The 15645-nt window shown below is 42.0% G+C and overlaps 1 protein-coding gene across 7 annotated transcripts in view; it reads left to right on the top strand.

Annotated features, from left to right (window-relative positions):
• Window positions 1-15645, top strand: part of PPP1R12B (protein phosphatase 1 regulatory subunit 12B) — a 126805-nt gene that overhangs the window by 18056 nt on the left and 93104 nt on the right. For all 7 annotated transcript variants that reach the window (XM_074925755.1, XM_074925753.1, XM_074925758.1 and 4 more), the window contains exon 2: window positions 14485-14615. In XM_074925755.1, coding sequence (XP_074781856.1) covers window positions 14485-14615 — 131 coding nt within the window. The remainder of the gene's footprint in view (window positions 1-14484; window positions 14616-15645) is intronic.

The raw sequence follows: 15645 nt of genomic DNA, 5'->3' as shown, positions 1-15645 counted from the left end.
CCTCTCCTGTCTGTCTCTCTGTGCCCCCAGCAGTCAAGTCACCACACAGTCCATGGTTATCGCCACCCATCTGTCTGGATGCCTGATCATGAAATCACTTGCTCATGGCCTAGCTCTTCCTTCAAGCTGGGAACGCAGCCCACAGCCAGGGGTATACCTGTGGTCTTGGGGACATGCAGTCGTGTTCCCAGCCAGACAGATCCACCTGCAGGATTGTTCTCCCAACCATCAGCTCACTGCTTCCTCCTGTGAGCTCTTCCTTTCCCTATACAGCTGGCACGGAGATGGGGCTGCATTGTGATACCTCTGAAAGTTCTCCTGGGTCATGTTCTTTGCGTCTCTTCCCTCTTAAGCAGAAGTGGATTGATCTGTTCAGAAGTGAGGCTGTTTCATGGCTCTGACAGCTGGGCTTTGTCAACAGGCCTTGTCCTTTCCTACGTTGCTCCTGTTCGCCATCCAGGCTGTGGTACTTTGTTTCTGAGAATTGCCTGTGCCACCCACCTGCGAGGCACACTAATGCCCCGGGGGCACAGTGCAATAGAGCATGGTGATTTCCATGTTTAACTGGTCTTCCACTGGGGTTTGTTTTACTGTAAGGATGAGTAATTGCTGTAGTTTCACCTGTAAGCCTAGTCAGTCTGCCTGGCTGCTGCTTCTGTAAATGGTAGTTACGGAGGTGGAGAGCTTACTCTCCCCCATCACTCCTCCCTTTGAGGTATATGTTCATTGCTCTGCCCATTTCTGGCTGCGTCCTTTTTTCGGCATCTGCTAGCCAGGGCTGTGTGACACTTTAAAAGTCCTGACAGAGCACTCAGTCGGGAGTTCACGCTGGGCTGCCGGTATCTAAACCATGCAGGGCATGTGCGTGGTGTCAGAGCAAGTAACTGGGTGTACATTACTCCCATGAAAACATGTAAGTTTGTATCAGGTCTGTATTTCTTTGATCACAGAGACCACAGTTCTTGATTAGACTCAAAACATCATTAATGTCACTGGAGAAAGCTGATACCTTAAGTTGTGTCCATCTTTCAAACTAGCAGGTGTCTGGTGTCATGCTGACGGTCGTTCAGTGCGTGGCAGCACCCTCAGTTACTCTATGAAAGCGTCTGTGCAAGGCTCTAGCAAAGAACTGTTGTTCAAACAGCACTTGTTGCTCTTCAGTGACCATATTCTACAGGTCATTTTCTTTAACAGATCACTTGTTCTCAGCACCGTATTTGCGACACCTCTCTTTTTCCATGGACATCACCAGAACAGAGGCCGTGACCTCTGGACTGCTGATGGCAGCATGAGGGTGATACGCTCGGAAGCCATCAGGGAGTGATGTTACTGTGGCCTTGCTAAGGTTGCTTTAGTTTGCTTCCCATAGGATTAAAAAACCCCAACAAAACAACAAACAAAACAGCAAAGACACTTTCCTGTAGGTTGAGCAGCCTTAATAGTGTTGGTTATTTTTTCTTTTTTTCTGCTTTTTTTTCCACTGACTAAAGGAAAGTTCAAATGAATTCAGCCTGAAAATGTAATTGACATTTGAAAAGTCACATGGATCAGATTCTCAGACATATATTGGGCACACATCTTTTTCCAGTATTAGGAGTTCTTGAAAAGTTTGTTACTGAAGAGATGTGCAGATTCTGTCACAGGTCTGTGGACTCCTATGTTCTACTTCATCTACCACTCTAAAAATGCCAGTCATAGTCCAGACCTTCAATTGCTGTGTTTAGAGAGGGGGTTCTTGTTATGTTTTAAGAAAACGTATAGCTTAACTTCTGCTGTAATAGCAAATTATATCAAGGTTTCACTAGCATTTAAAAAAAAACCATTTCCTGTTTGATGTGATGCAAATCCAAGTGATTGCACTGGAAACAGAAATACTTGCAAAGTCTTAGCTATGGTCCTGTCAGGAAGAAATGTGGAATCACTTTCTTTTTAGAAAGATTTCTTTATCCAGCACCTTCTTTGGCTACTCCAAACTTCAAAGAAAATTCTGTGCCTTGTGATGGACATGGAGCCTTTTTCTGCTGGGAATGACGACACTTCATGGTAGCTGAGCCATGGTGGATACCAGTCTCTTGTTCAGGTAGCAGGCAAAAAGAACAGCAAAACTCAGAAAAAAACACTTCCTCATTTGAATGTGAAGGCTCTGAGTTGCACAAGACTGGAAAAATGACTGAGCGAGCTGCTACATGTCTGTCAAGTAATGATTTTTGCTGAGCCCCTGGGAGCAGGTGACATTTAGCCACCTGAATGTGTAAGTGTAAAGAAGAAAATTTAAATTTTCCCAGGTACTGCAGGGTTAGCAATGAGAATAAGTAGAATTATTGAGTGTTTATAAACCAACTTCTTTTATGGCCGCAAATGTGAGATTCAGATCACGCAACAAAACCTGATGTGATTGCAAGACAGTGATGTGCACAAAAAACAAGGGCCTGATACTCTGGTTCTGAATAAACCGTCTATGAATCTGCTAAAGGAATTTTCTCTTTCTTTTCATTTACAGTCATGTTGAAGTGTTTCTACATATAGGCACTGTTTTCATCATCTTTGCCCTTACTTAGTGGTAATTGGGTGCTTCTTGGCATTTGCAGGAGCTCACGGTACTTCCTGTACATGAGCTTTGGGGTCTGTAAGGAAGAGCTGGTTTCTGTGAAAGTGATATTAGCACTGAGGTGACTTTGTGCTTTCTCTGTTGAAAAAACAGTTTTTCCCTGAGCCATATGCAGTATTAGTTGTCTGTCTTGACATAAGAAAGATGTCCAAGTGAATGATTATGCAGCAGCTTAAGACTGTGTCAGTCCTGCCCTTCCTGCTGCTCTTGTCATATGCTTTTCATACCAGTGTAAGTGCTTGTCTGGCTCCACTGTGAGCCAGTTTAGCTCCTGGAGCTGTTTAGTGGGGTATCCAATGAGTATCAGTGCCTCTTGCTGGAGGAAAGGGTTTGCTGGGCAGGTGTAAGACAGGGCAGGACAAAGACAGACCTGCCTTCAGCCAGCAGTGCTTGCTGCAAAATCCTACCATGGGAGAGAGTAAAGAAAGACTGAAGTGACCAGCAGGGATTTCTCTGTCTGTCTTTGAGGTTTATAGTTTGAGGAAACACAAATCTCACCTTTGGTTTGCCAAGTTGGAGCTAAAATCATTTGCACCTGGTTTTCTTGTCTCTTACCATATTGTTTGGTGGAGCACAGAGTGGCCCTGCCTTGCATTCCTACCCCATCTTGCTCTTCTAGCAAGTGCAAGTGAAGAAACCTTGCCAAGTGGGCAGAAAAGTGGTTTTGTGGGTTTGGTTTTTTTTTTTTTTCCCCATTATTGACAAGGTTAGTGTTTGTTTGGCATTGGCCTTACCACACTGCTCTGCAACCTCCAGTAGCCGTTCAAGACAACGGTGTGAGTGTCAGTCCTGGGCTGCAGGAGACCACGTTATTTTGGCTGAAGCTGATCTAAGATTGCATCTTGGAAATTTAGAATATGTTTATGTAATACGGCTGATGGCAGAAACAGCATATATATTTTTCTTGCATTGTAAAAGTGCCTATAGGAACTGTGGTAAATACTGAGGTAGCACCTGTAGAGCTGCAGAATAAGGGAGTTGTTAGCAGAATATTTCTTTGCTAAGCAAACCTGCAGTAGCTAAATTTCCATTTTCCACACAGGAGTGAAATGCTTGTGAGCTTTCTAATTATGAACTGTAGGGTTATTTCAGGCAGGAACTCAAATTTCAGTAATTTAAGGGCGGGATTTTTTTATATACTGTCTTGATCCAGTGCCAGAGAGCACTGGCTGAGTGGGAGAGAAATGACATACTTAGTGGTCGGAATGACTAAACTGGTGAGACTTGAAAAGCTAATGCTGCTCTACACCATTAGAAGACTGGCAGTCCCTGCTTTTTAGTGACAGAAAGACTTTATTTTTAGTGTTGGCAGTTTATCAAGTACTGGACTCATTTCAAGCTCTTCTCAGATGGTACGAAGTATTAGCCTCCAACTGCTGTTGAAATAATGGGTATTAAAAATCATGTTGGCATTAGGGGGATGAAGATGATGAAAAGAGAGGGAGTAAAATGATAATCTAGATTGGATTTTAAAGTGAGTCCCACATGGCCTATCTCTGGTTTAAAACTACGTGTTCTGGGCTGTGAATGCAAATGGCAAAGCAGTCTATCAACAGCAGAGGAAAGGCACTACGGAAGTGGAAAATTACTGTATTGGGTCCCTTCTGAATGAGATGAATTAAGTGTAGGTTGCTGGACACATGGGAACTCAAACAATACAAGGCTGGAAGGGTTGGCATGAAGGGTTGATTCCTGTGGCTCTTTTCATAGTGAAATACTTATATCTGTGGTCTTTGCTGATCTTCCTAGATTTGCCAAAGTGCTATTTGATTAGAAATGTTAAATGAGGGGCAAAAAGGCATCAATCCAGCATGCTTATGCCTATCGTCCTAGCAGAAGTAAAAGCAGGGCAATTTAGCTTTCTTCCCATTTCAGTAACACGGAGTGTGGGGGTGTCCAACTGACCTTTTCCTTCTTTACAGCGGTGATTCCTGTTCATCCTAAAGAAGCAAAGTTGGAAGCTTTGGCGTGCTGAGGGCTACCTCAGTGAACGCAGAGAAAGTACCAGCCAGTGAAGTGAAGCGTGGTGCTTCAGCATTCCCTGCCAATACTATGGCTGCATAGCTAAAGCAGAAGTCCTGATAATTATAAAGAATTTCACAGACATTTAGCTAATCTGTCTATAGTCTAGTGCAATAGATGCTTACATCTACCTCCTTTTAAATAAATTGATGTCCCCAGAGCATGTGTGAAGGCGTGGAGAGTTTCAAAATGTGGCTTCTATTGAAAGCAGTTCTCCACCTTACATTTCGTGCTGCTATTTCATCTTGAAAATGCTACATTCACGGAATAATTATGCCTTTGCACGTATTCCTCTCTTTCCTTGTGCTCTACTGGGTTTTTTGTTGTGCTAATCATTCTAAGAGATTTGTTGTTGGTTTCTTTTGATGACTGGCATGGATACTGCTGAGTACTTCTAGTTGTTTTGGTTTTTTTTCCAATGGAAAAATCTGACATAATCCATATCTCTTTTCCTGCTTACACGAGAAGTATGACTCAACTGCTGTTAAAAACCGAAGCAACATAGCTAATTAATCAGATGAGAAAATGAAGAATACCCTTTTTATCTCATTTCCCTCCCTTTTCCCCTGCTCTCTTTAAAACAGAATTTACCTCTTTCTGCTGATTGTAATACAGTTGTGTCAGAATTAGATTTGCACAAGGATTTTAAAGCATAAAGATTTAAAAACTGAGTTCATGGTACAGAAGTGCCCATGCAAGGTATCATGGCCATAAGGACACCCTGAAGCTGGGTCTGAGGAGAGACAAGGGAAGATACAGAAGCTCCATGTTCTTGCAGGAGCAACAGTGAGAGCTGTTTGCTGTTCCCAAAATCACTGGCGAGTGTAATCTGTGCTGCTGGAGATACAGGATCACTTGGAAGTGGAATTTTGGTTCTGACAAATGCCCCCTTAAGAGTAGAGCTGTGATCATGAGACACAATGGCAAGGTCATACCTTCCAGTGCTGACAATCGCTAGTGGTGACAGTTGCAAGGCTATTTTGGGAGTGCTTTTTGCTTTGTTTTCTGTGAACTCCTCTCTCTGTGTTTCCAGATTTAACCCTGATGCTGTTCAGCTGTCATCGAGCTTGCCTTCGTTTGTGGAGTGCTGGCTGGTTTGCAGTATATGTTGACATCATATATTTACTCTTACTTTGCATTCAGTGGAAGATTGACTCCCTTCATCTCCTGGCTAACTTTGTTCCATATATTTTAGACTTATGGTAGGAGAACAGTAGAGAAGTAAGTCTTGTCATTTAATCCCTTTGACTGTGACCTATGTGTTGTGTCAGCGTGACTTAACTGGCCTGCTAATTCTTCCAGCCCAGTGTATTAACAGTTAATGTTGCTGCTGGTGTAAATGTCATCCTCTGGTTTGCAGTAACTCTTGAACCATTTCTAAAACTCCTCAAAAAGCTCTAGTTACACTAATCATATAGCATAAGGTTGTTGTAAAGAGAACCATCTCAAGGCACAGGTTAAGGAGTGACCTGGTAAATCTTGGCTCTTGGAGGTTTTTTATGTGACTGCTGGTAAGTCACTGAGGGTGGGATTCATCTCATCCTGTTGTAAATGGGTTTATGCTGGTCTGCAAGCAGTGGGAAAAGACAAGCATTGTCATCCTACCTACAACAGGAAACACCTTCTGGGTACATCTGTTTCTTTACACTTTGGAAATGTGGATGAAATAAATCTTGCGCAAGGCAAGGTGTGGGAACATAGGGCTGTGGCAGGAGAGACCGTGGCAGCCTGGACTTAAACTGTTGTGGGGGTCTCGGGTTGAATTCAAGACTGCATTTGCACGCACACAGAAAATGTTCTGCTTTTAGTTTAGTGCTTTTTATGGCCTGTATTCCTGCAGTAACTCTCTGGCTCTTCATTTAGCCTGAAGAAAACCTTTTAATCTATTTGAGTGTGATGTGAATCTGTCTGATCTTGTCAAAAATGGTCCTGCTGGTAGCGTTAGAAACGGGTGTGCTTGGTTTGTATGAACAAAACCCACTTTTGTTGCCCCACATCTAATGCAGAATCTTTTGTAGCTTGTGGGTGGTGCAGCCTCTGACACTCAGATGAGTCTAGGTCAGGTTTCCAGCATGAGAACATCGTTCAGGAGGAGAAAGTTAGAGGCTTGGGCAAATAAAGCATCTAAACAATGGAGGTGAGTAATTTTTGGATCAGAACGGCTGCAAATACAACACAGTCTGTGTGTACTAGTCCTTCCCCACCATTGTAAAGTTCCCCAGATTTACAAAGAATAAATGAGTGTCTGTGTGTGTACATACGTACATGTATGCACACCCATACATATCATACATGTATGTCCACAGCCTAGAAAGCTGGTGAGAATTCAGTGTACACCCTCCCTTGAGCAGGAGACCTTCGGTTAGGAGTCTCCTCGTGTCCTTTCCAGCTGCAGTGATTCAGTGGTATATATGTTGCTGTTCTTTACCTGACTGGCACTGTTGTGTGTTGAGAGCTGGGTGCTCTTTAAACAGTTGCAGATGGTCCCTGCTCTGAGGATCTTGTCATCTGAAATATAAACTGTTTCACCATATGGAAGAATGGAGTGGCTTTCTGGGCAGGCTGACATATGGAGAAGAGTCCTGAAGATCAGTGCACGAATGCCATACCATGGATGTAGGGTTGTATGGAAGAATCTCAGAGATGTTTTTATTTACTACTAGTTTGTCTTAAGAGTTACAGAAATTGGGATCAGTGACAGAACAGAGGGAGACAAACCGTGTCAGGGGAGGTCTGGGTGTATAAAGAGCTTTGAAGATGGTATCAACACTTTATTTCTGGATTGGAACTGAATCTGGCCAAATAATTATGGGAGTTTCATGAGCAATCTGATTTAACAGGAGCATTTTGCACAGGCCAAGAGGTACCATACTCCTGGGAGGCTCAAGAGGTGAATATTGGAATAATTAAGAGATGGAGCATGGCCTCTGTTGCCCTGACATCTCTAATGCTCTCTTAAAAAAGCTGGCATGTGTCTTGACTAGCTAGTTTATGTCTTATATTTACATGTGACAAGTGGAGCTGCCAAGTATGATTTCTATGTTGAAACCATGAGGATTGCTACCCAAGAATCTGACACGGTAGGATTACGAGATTTTCACTCTTCTGCACAGAGAAGTCACCAAGATAGGGTTCTGTCACAAGACTGATGTATTCATAGTAGAAACACGCAACGCAGAAGCCAAGCATGTAGCCCTTATCTTTTCCCTTCTTGCATCTTTCCTCCGCCTTGAGGAAATTCATAGGTTCTCTTTCTCAAATTCTGACCAGCCAAGGAGGGAGCACCAGGGAAATAAATATAGCCAAAATTAAAACCACAGCAGTTATTACAGGTTGTCTGGCTGACTTTGATTTCAGGCTCTTGTATGCACGCTGCTGCTATTTTATTCCATGATCATATGATACTGGGTGATGTGACATACTGTTTGTAAACTAAATATTTACTCAATGGGGCTGCATTTAGAAATGCAATATGCACTCTGCCAAGTTCACCCTTGCCGGTAGCCCTGCATACAGTACTGCATGTAAGTTGTGCAGGTAAAAGGCAGCTGAAGCTTCTGTGCCACTAAGGAGCTGTAAAGCTGAAATGCTGATGAGAACTGTTCTGCCTGCAGACAGTTGCACTGAACGTTGTTCATGTATTTATAATAAACTACCATAATACTTACAAGTTGTGGAGAAAACAATTGCCTTAATGTGGGTGCCTGTGACAGCACTGCTGATGTGCAAATTATTGCCATGGCTTCTCTGTTCTTCTGTGTTTGTAACCATCCCCCTTTCTCCGTGTGAAAAGGTTGGGGGTTTTTTTCTCACTCAGCTGATCCCAAGCAATTTCTTAGGAATTTGTCAGGTGGTTTAGTTGCTCTCCTCAGTGCTATACTGTATGTATTTATTATATAGTGGGAATGTAACACCAGTCATAGGCTGGGATTTTGCTAAGTGCAATGCACCCCCTAGAAAGTGAGCAGGATACTGTTTACACCTTGTTGGATCTTGATCCTTGGTCCTCTGAACGCTTCGGTCTCATCCCTCTGGCTCCTTTTACTCCCTGATCTTCCTATCTCTGTCCTGTGAGGGATGCCCAGGAGATATGCAAACCAAAAACCTTGGCAGGCAGTTGGAGCTGTTGCGTTGCTGATACTCATCAGAAGTTTGATGACGCTTGTGTTCTGTATGCTCTGAGGAAGGAGCAAACGCTAACAATACTATTACAATAATGAGGTTTCATTCAAGATAAAGATCAGATTTTGTCTGGTTGTTGAACAAGCCTTGCCAGATGAGCAGAGTTTTGCAGAGTTGTTCTGTAACATTTCCTGGTGTCCCCCGTTTCATTATTGTAATGTAAACTTTATGCTTGAAAGAAGAATACCTTGGCAATAGCTACTGGCAAAAAAATAATGCAGTGAGTGTCCCTGGCTGTAAAGGGCTACACCTGTTATCTAAGAGGGGGAAGCTAATATGCCGTATCTGCAAATTTTAGAAACTGAGCACTTCCTCCCTATGGAAAAACTGCTAAATGCTGGTCCCCTGCCAGGAGCTGGAGGAACACCATGAGCTGTGGATGGAGACTTGCCCAGTGATGCCTGGGATTTAAATCGTATGAGCCAACTTTCTTTGAGCGGTTAGTGGGTAGTTCTGGGCACTGGATCCAGTTTGCATCAAAGACTGCTAAAACTGTAATACATTAGTGCCATTCCAGAAGCACTTGGAGCTAACCAATTGCCAAGAAAAATACAAGGATGGCAAGAGATTAGCCTGCTGAAGATCTCCAATTAGAGAGAAAGATAGTCACTGCATACTCCCACCCTATTGCATCGCCTTGAAGGTTGTGTTACATCTTTTGCAGAGAAGATGAAGAAGGAATTGGAAAATTTAGAGACAGAAATGCTGTGCTCTGTAGTTAACCCTGCTTTTAGCCTCTTCTGCATGTGAAACCAAGCAGTTGAGGGTTAGCAGTGCCTAAAATTGAAAGAATTAAGCCTATCCGTGTACCTATTTTTCCTTTTGCAAAGCAAATTTCAAGGACAATTTAGGAGAGGGAGTGTTTCCTCACATTAAATAACTGCCCACTGAAAAGGCAATGTTACTTCTCAACCAGCTTTTTTTGACTGACTTTCCTTCTTTTGCAGGTTTGAGGGGCAATTGTCTGCTTTGTAATATTGCTGTCCAATGTAGTTGTTATTATAAAGTTCCCAAGGAACACTGTATCAAATAAAAGAGGAGAACTTTGCATACCGGTAGATCCTCTCCAGTTACTAAATTTATCCACGTGCCTGAATTTAAGGTTGGAGGATTAATAGTACTTAAAGGTGGACACATCTACCCCTTTTACTTCCTCTTTGTCCTCTTCTCCTTCCTCCAGTAACCTCATGTAACCCATTTTGCTCTGCCAGAAGCTGAACTTTACTCTCTGAATGTCAGTGAATATGTTTTTCTTATGTGATGTTTTGCAGTGCTTGATTTTGGCAGATATGCACAATGAAACATGCAACAGAGATTTGCAGGAGGTGTATCAGCAGTCGGGGCTCTCAGAAATTTTAGGTGGGCAAGTGTGTGCCTTGAGTACTTCTACACAATGAGAATTTCTGTTCTTTATACCTTGGTAAAATTGTGTCATGTATGAAACAATACCATTAATGTGTGTGCAAGTTCGAATTCTGTGATAACATATAAGTGTTAATCAGTTGATACTTTAAAAGTATACACAAATACATTGCAACAAAGCTGCCATTTAATCTGTCATAACGTTTAGATATGTTTTCTAAAGTTGTTAAAATATAGGAAATCTTTAGAAATTACTGATTTTACTCATCCCAGTTGTTGGCCTCATAGTTATTGCTCTGAAATGTCTTAAATATGTTATGGCATGTTAATATACAACCAGTATATTCTCTTAGGGTGTCTGAATAAAAAATTGTGCAAATAATCCTATGCCTGATAGTTTCTTACATGAGACAATGATGAGATTATCAGAACTGAACAGGGGTTATTCAGTACCTCTGTTGAATGCCGTTTTCTCAAACTCCTCCACATCTTAAAATCTTGGCCAATAGAATTAGTATTATGTAATATTACAAAAATGCAATGAATTCTTGCATTTTGATATTTGAAGCAGGCAAGAAGTCATACCGCCTAATGTTAACGCAGCCTCCAAGTCGTTTAAAACAATGTTTGTGTTACTCAACTCTGTGCTCATTTCTATTCTTATGTGTTGGTATTAATACTTAAATAAATATTTGCCAAGCAGTGTCACATTGCTTGATCACATAACTCGTAGAGCAGTTTTTCATGATACACAAATGTAGAAGGGTGGAGTGAGGGTTGTTTTTCGTAAATGTTAAAGAATAAATTGCTTCGATATTAAAGAATACATTCTTAATGGATGTATTGAAGAATACATCCATTAAGGACTTAATACACCTTTGTGCTTGACTTTTATCTTTGTGGCAAATGCAGACAACAGGCATGAAATGTGTTATGGTTCCATCAGGGAATGCCTCCTCTTGTCAGAACCCATGTAGCTTTGTCACTTTGTCATCGTTTTATCTCTTCAGAAGCCAGGCGAGTCAAATTACTGCAGACTTCTGTGTAGGAACAGGTGGGGGTTGATCCCATTATCCCTTCTGTTTCTAGCATGCATTCCATAGGAACCACACGAGACAGGGACCAGTACAACAGTGCAGCCAATAACAGGCAAAAATTTCAATGAAGGGGCCACGGGGGCTCTTTTTATGCATCTAAACACATATTTAATTTTAGAGCCCAGTATATCCAGTGGCTTGAGCAAGAACTGTTCTTTTCTCTTGGCCCATTCCTAGAATGTGCAGATATAGTGGGTGTATTTGGGTGGTTTAAACGATAAACAATGTAAATATAATTCTCTATCAAATACATTCAAAGCTCACAATATAGAGACATTCTTGAGCCTAAAATTAGATTTACACTCAAACTGCAGGTAATACTCAAACAAATATAGCAGAGCAGTAGGTATGCATAGGCATGAAACATCTACCTCGCTGCTTTGTCAGTGCCATGCTGATAAAATTCTTCGAGGCTGTAATTTAGTCAGCCAGAAGTGATTGTGCTCAAAAGAAACCACTGCGTGGGTGAACTTGTCTTGGCTATTCTTGGAGCAATACACTTTTAGATTAAGTCAGTTTTATTTAAAAAGGGATATGCAATGGTTGTGTTCCCAGGTCAAAATGTAAATAACTCATCAATTAGATTGTAAGTGTAATTTATTTGAGGAGTGCTGGGGGAAAACTTGAAGTAAATCACAATAAATATGGGTGGCAATAAAATGCAGATTAGCTCTGAATTTTGCAGTCTCAGACTTGAATTCCCCAAAAATTGCCCCTTGAACTGAAAAGGGATTATTATGTTCCTCTGTGTATCTGTGTCCATCTCATGTGCATTGCATAATTTACCTTCCTACTGCATTTGAATGCCTTGTTAGGGACATAAGCCACTAACGGATTTGTTTGCGTAGTCTGCAGGATTATGGAAATCAGGAGTGTATCCCTTCTAGATTATGTATTAAAATTAATCACATGCATATTGGGCACACGTTTGTTCCCCTGTACAGAAGGAATATTCGGCTTGTGTTTCCTGCTCTCATCACCTGCTGAGACTTAGAGGCTACATCTGTATTACTGTAGCAGGAGGCATAAATTGCAGCAAGAAAAATCCTGATTAGAGAGTAAGAAAATTTACCCACTGAGAGGATGGTGAAGCGCTGGGACAGAGCCCAGACTGGCTGTGGAGTCTCCATCCTTACTGACAGTAAAAACTGGCAACCTGAGCAGCCTGATCTAACATCAGATTTAGCTCTGCTTTGTGTAGGGGGTTGGACCAGATGATCTAAATAAGGAGGACAAGAAACAAACCTTACTCCTAAGGCTGGTGGTAGAACCTGGTTTGCATCCACTTTGCTCAGACCTAACCGTTGTGCTTGGACCTGGGACTCCTCTGACCTCACTGTGATGCTCTTCAGTCCCCGATATTTTTGGTTTGGGTTGTTGGGTTTTTTGCAAGTTCTAGTGTCTGAAATAATCTAAGGGAAGTCTTCCAGAGCTGGATTTGGTGGAAGAATGTTGATGGACTGGACAGAGTAGACAGAGACAACCCAGGGGCAGTCTCATCCATTCTGGGTTTGGAGCAGTCCCCGAAGTAAACTACTTCTAGACTTATGGTTGTGCTTTTCTGGCAAAGAGGAAGATTAAACCAGTCTGAACCAGAGCAAGCAAAGATGCTAAAACTTCAGCATAGGCATAGTTTGGACTTGGGTGCTTGAGTCTGCTCCCAGAGCATCCTGTCGTAGCATCAGGAGATGTACCCTGCATTTTCCAGCATTTGCCAAGTAACTGTACTAGGAGCTAGTTTTCTGGAGCATGCTTCCTTAGAGATTGAAAAGCTTTTGCTTTTAAAGTTCACAAGTAGCCTTTTTCATGGCTACTTTTGAACCAAGCAAATACAGGAGTTTGTTTGCAGGGTAAAAGGCTAGTTTAGGATTTACGCTTGCTGTAGAAATAACAAGAGGTGGATGTCTTGGTGTAGGGCATTCCTCTCCTTTGAAATAAGCAATGCAGCGTAAATGAATACGTTAGATTATATGGAATTCTTTCTTTTGGGGGCAGGGGTGGTGATGTTGTTAAAGACAATTTCCTCCTTTTCATTACTTGCTAGGATCAGAATGGATAGTCAGTGTTGCTTGTGTTAGTAGAATGATCATCTGGAAGTCATCTGACTGCAGTAACTGATCGATGTGCCCACATCAAGCTGTATAAAAGAATCAAGTACTGTGATATTGGCAAACTGATACCCTCTCCAGTAATGAGGATCTAGGCTTCTGCCTGTAGATGGACATAGAGTAAAAGCCAGTCCTTTGGCCTCCTAGTCATGCCTGGTGCTTCTCAGCTGAGGCTCTTGGATGTATGTATTAAATTGCCAGCTCATCCTTAAATAGCAGCCTCCGGTGAACTGTAAATGCAGTGTAGAACGTGCTGTAGCTGGGAATTTGAGGAAGGAGGAATTCCACCTGACAGAAGTGCTGAGACTTGAAAATCTAGCGAGGTTTTCTTCTGGCAACTTCAAAGCTAGCAGGTCTCTGTAAATGCAGGCTCTGGAATTAATACAGTGGCTAATAAAGGGTTGTCATTCTCTTCAGTAGCTCACGGGGTCTGTACAGCCAACAGGGAAAGTTGTCCTTTGCTTTACTCAGGAAAATTAATAAATACTGCTGAATAAAGAAGTTTCTTACTTCTCTAAAATTCTGCTTTTGCTATGATGATGTCTGTAAAGGGCAACATCCAGTGTCCAGATGGTCTGCTTTAGTTTGGCTTCTTGAGCTCATGCTTTTTCCCTGTTCATCCCTACTGCCAGTGATACCTCATTATTTCATTGACATTTTGAGGGAACGTAATCTAAATAAATACAGAGCTTGCTTTGCTTAGAAGAATTTGATGCCATACCTAAAACTAATACAGATATATCGTTTTACAGTGCGTCCCTGCTCCAGGGAGATAACATTGTGGGAGAGAGGAAGGAACCAGACCAGTTGATGAGAAGTAAAGCTTGAGCAAATTTAGAGGTGGTCCACCTGGGGACTCTCCAAGTTACAATTAATTTTTGAAAGTTCTGAAATTCATTTATTTTAGTTTCCAACTTCAAGCAACCTTAAGCTTTCAGGTGTGCTGGCTCAGTGTAGGAAACAGCCTAGGAATTACCTGCTGCCTGTAAACTGAAAATGGAGGTTTTACATGAATTTAACACCAACATATTTTTTCTTCTCTCCCCCTTCCTTTTCTCTTCAATTCTTCCCTCCCTTGGATGTCCCCCTTCCCTGTGTCCCTCAGGCCTGTATAGATGAGAACCTGGACATGGTGAAGTTCCTTGTAGAAAATGGAGCCAATGTGAACCAGCAAGATAATGAGGGCTGGACCCCTCTTCACGCAGTGGCATCGTGTGGCTATCTGAACATAGCAGAGTGAGTGAGTTTCAGGCTATTCTGAGTATTTATAACACTTTCCATGTCTTCCTCTTTGAAGCAGGTACACAGGCGGTTGATGCTCTGAGACTTACACAATGCCTTGGGAAGCAATGCTGTAAATAGATGCATTTCTCCTTGAGTTCCTAATTTGTGAGGATTAAGGTAGAGCCTGCAACTAGTGCCTTCTGCTGATCCCATTACAGTGACTTATGATTCGCTAGATACTTGAGCTAAAGTGCCAAGCAGCAGGGAAGCAGGATGGCTGGCAGGCAGGCACGCTAATGCAGAGACACGTAGGGAAGCACAGCTCTGCTGCTGCTGCTGCTGCCTCTCTCTGCTGGGCGCTTCCATCAGCAGGGAGCCCATGTAGAATTTTAAGTGTTACCCAACAGCAATTTTGCATATTATTCCTCTAGCTGAAAATAATTTTGCCTCCGTACAAAACGCATGTTAGTGTAGTTAATACAGCTATTCTGGTGTAAACCCCAAACAGTAGATACATGGCACATAGAAACCAGTTCTAAGAGGGACCACACCAGTGCTTACCCTTGTTCTGAGGCTTTGCAAAGCAGCTACATTTTCTTACCATGGACAGGCCTATGTGAGCAGTACAGAGGTTGTGTGGAGACTTTCAAGAAAGAAATGCAATGTTCTGGACTTTGGAGTCACCAATATACCAACAAAATCGTTTCTTTTTCTTTGAATTCAGATGTTATGTTTGTTTCTTGTATACTGTCTGACAAAAGATGGAGAGGTAGATAACACTAACTGCTTGTTACTTAACTCACAATTAGAGCATTGTCTTGTATTTTTTTGTTTTGTTTACAACACAAGGTATTGGGCTCCGTTTGTACATAACTGAGTGAAATTCTGTGGCCTGCCTTAGATTAGATAATCTAGTGTGTACAAACATATGAAAGAAGAGACAGTAAGTATAACAGAGTTTTGTTCAGTAGGTGTTTAAGTCAAATCAGTAACCTGCTATAAGTGACTCCCAACAAAGTTTTGACTCTTCTTGGCACAGTTT

Source organism: Athene noctua, chromosome 23 (genome assembly GCF_965140245.1).
Source record: "Athene noctua chromosome 23, bAthNoc1.hap1.1, whole genome shotgun sequence".
Lineage (NCBI taxonomy): Eukaryota > Metazoa > Chordata > Aves > Strigiformes > Strigidae > Athene > Athene noctua.
Note: the sequence above shows the minus strand (reverse complement) of the source record. Positions and strands in the feature narration are given on the sequence as shown.